Source organism: Stegastes partitus, unplaced genomic scaffold (assembly GCF_000690725.1).
Source record: "Stegastes partitus isolate 25-593 unplaced genomic scaffold, Stegastes_partitus-1.0.2 Scaffold17, whole genome shotgun sequence".
In the NCBI taxonomy this organism is placed as follows: domain Eukaryota; kingdom Metazoa; phylum Chordata; class Actinopteri; family Pomacentridae; genus Stegastes; species Stegastes partitus.
In genome coordinates, this window is record NW_007577748.1 from 1332822 (window position 1) to 1334428 (window position 1607).

Consider the following 1607-nt stretch of genomic DNA (forward strand, 5'->3'; position numbering starts at 1 on the left):
CCTCTCGTTGTCAGACTCAGACGAAGCCAGGTCTCTCAACTGGGAGAGGAGAGGAAAGGAGAGGAGAGGAGAGGAGAGGAGAGGAGAGGGTTGTGCCGTGCGGCCATGGAGCCCAGCACCTTTTCCAGAAACATGGCCCGTCTCTCGAGGGTTGAACGCCAAAGCTGGCGACAGAACTCGCACGCCTCGGGGTCCGCCAACGCTCTCCTGGCATGGACAATACCCACACAGACAGGACACGCTTCGTGCTGGTCTTTGTCGTGCAGGGAGAAGCCGCACCCCTGAGGACAGGGGCGAACTGAAGACTTCTTCCTCAACTTAGGTTTGGTGCTCATATCAAAACACAAAGCACACGACTTTAGCAAGAAAACTCGAAATCAGCACTCCGCGGGCAGTCACACTCATTACGGCAGTAGCGGTGGCTAACACCAACAAAAGCAGTTAAACCAATTCCAAGCCGGCAGTGATGACAGGTGTTTATATGTGTAGGCAGGGCCTCACGTGTCATCACAGATCATCTGCCGTAAAGGCGTTAATAGAGGTGTCTTCAGTAAGGTCACACGGGGCGTGATATCCCATACTATATGTGTTGTACCGAGTGAATCGACTGAAAGGGAACCTACTTTGTACTATTTAAATTTTTGCCTAGACTTTAATTTGGTATTTTGTAGTAGTTGTTTCCTTTCTATCTATATTTATCTAACAGACAGTATACTGTATATCACAGTGTTGACATCAAAGCCGACCAGCCAAAAACAACCATGTTAGCAGTTTTAGTTGTTTTCGGCAAAACTGAAATTCAGCTGGAAGCAACAAACAGCGCCAATGTAATCTTTCAATGTACATTCTGTTGTGTTGGCATATTTACCCAGAATAGAACAATGTTGATATATATATAGATGTTAATGTTTTCAAGTTTTTTAAGTTTTGGAGAGAATACAAAAAAACCCAAAAAATCTTGGCTCTCAGTCAGACGTTGCCGACATGTTAACTTATTGAAGGTAATAGCTATTGAGATTGAGTGTGTGTGTGTGTGTCAGTGCATTTCAGTCCTACTTTTGAATTGTCCTCCAGGTCCTTGTTGTTTAGCAGGGCATGGTTGGTCCTGAAGACGATCCAGTCAAACAGTGCGCTGTACAGTGACTTGGCCATGGAGTCCCTCACTGTGCCGGCCTACACACACATACACAACAGGTTGGTTCCTCCGATCAAAAACATATGGATTTCATAATCTGGAACAGGAGCCAATGCTGTGAATGTATTTTATCACTCTCACTAATAGCCATACTGAAGTAGCTCAGCATTTGTGCTCAGCCATTTTCACAGTGGTGCTGTCCTTCACAATATACAACATACCAAGCAAACAACAACAAAAAAATCGATGCTACGTAGACAAACACAAGCATCTCCTCATACAACACCTCTGTCAGCTGGACAACATTTCTCTATAAAGAAAACCGTTACAAATCCCCGCTGAAAAATACATCAGCCTTAACATTTGGTTATTTTACCGACTTGTGTTTAGGAGGGGCAAGCATCGTTTTGGATAAAATAGGCAATTTGTTAAGGTTAAGGAAGCAACAAGGTTTGGATCAACATAACTACTA

At 44.2% G+C, this 1607-nt stretch overlaps 1 protein-coding gene across 4 annotated transcripts in view; it reads right to left on the reverse strand.

The window, feature by feature from the left end:
• The window catches only part of LOC103364430 (unconventional myosin-IXa-like), a 174060-nt gene that overhangs the window by 59870 nt on the left and 112583 nt on the right, over window positions 1-1607 (reverse strand). For all 4 annotated transcript variants that reach the window (XM_008291551.1, XM_008291566.1, XM_008291558.1 and 1 more), the window contains exon 9: window positions 1057-1173. In XM_008291551.1, coding sequence (XP_008289773.1) covers window positions 1057-1173 — 117 coding nt within the window. The remainder of the gene's footprint in view (window positions 1-1056; window positions 1174-1607) is intronic.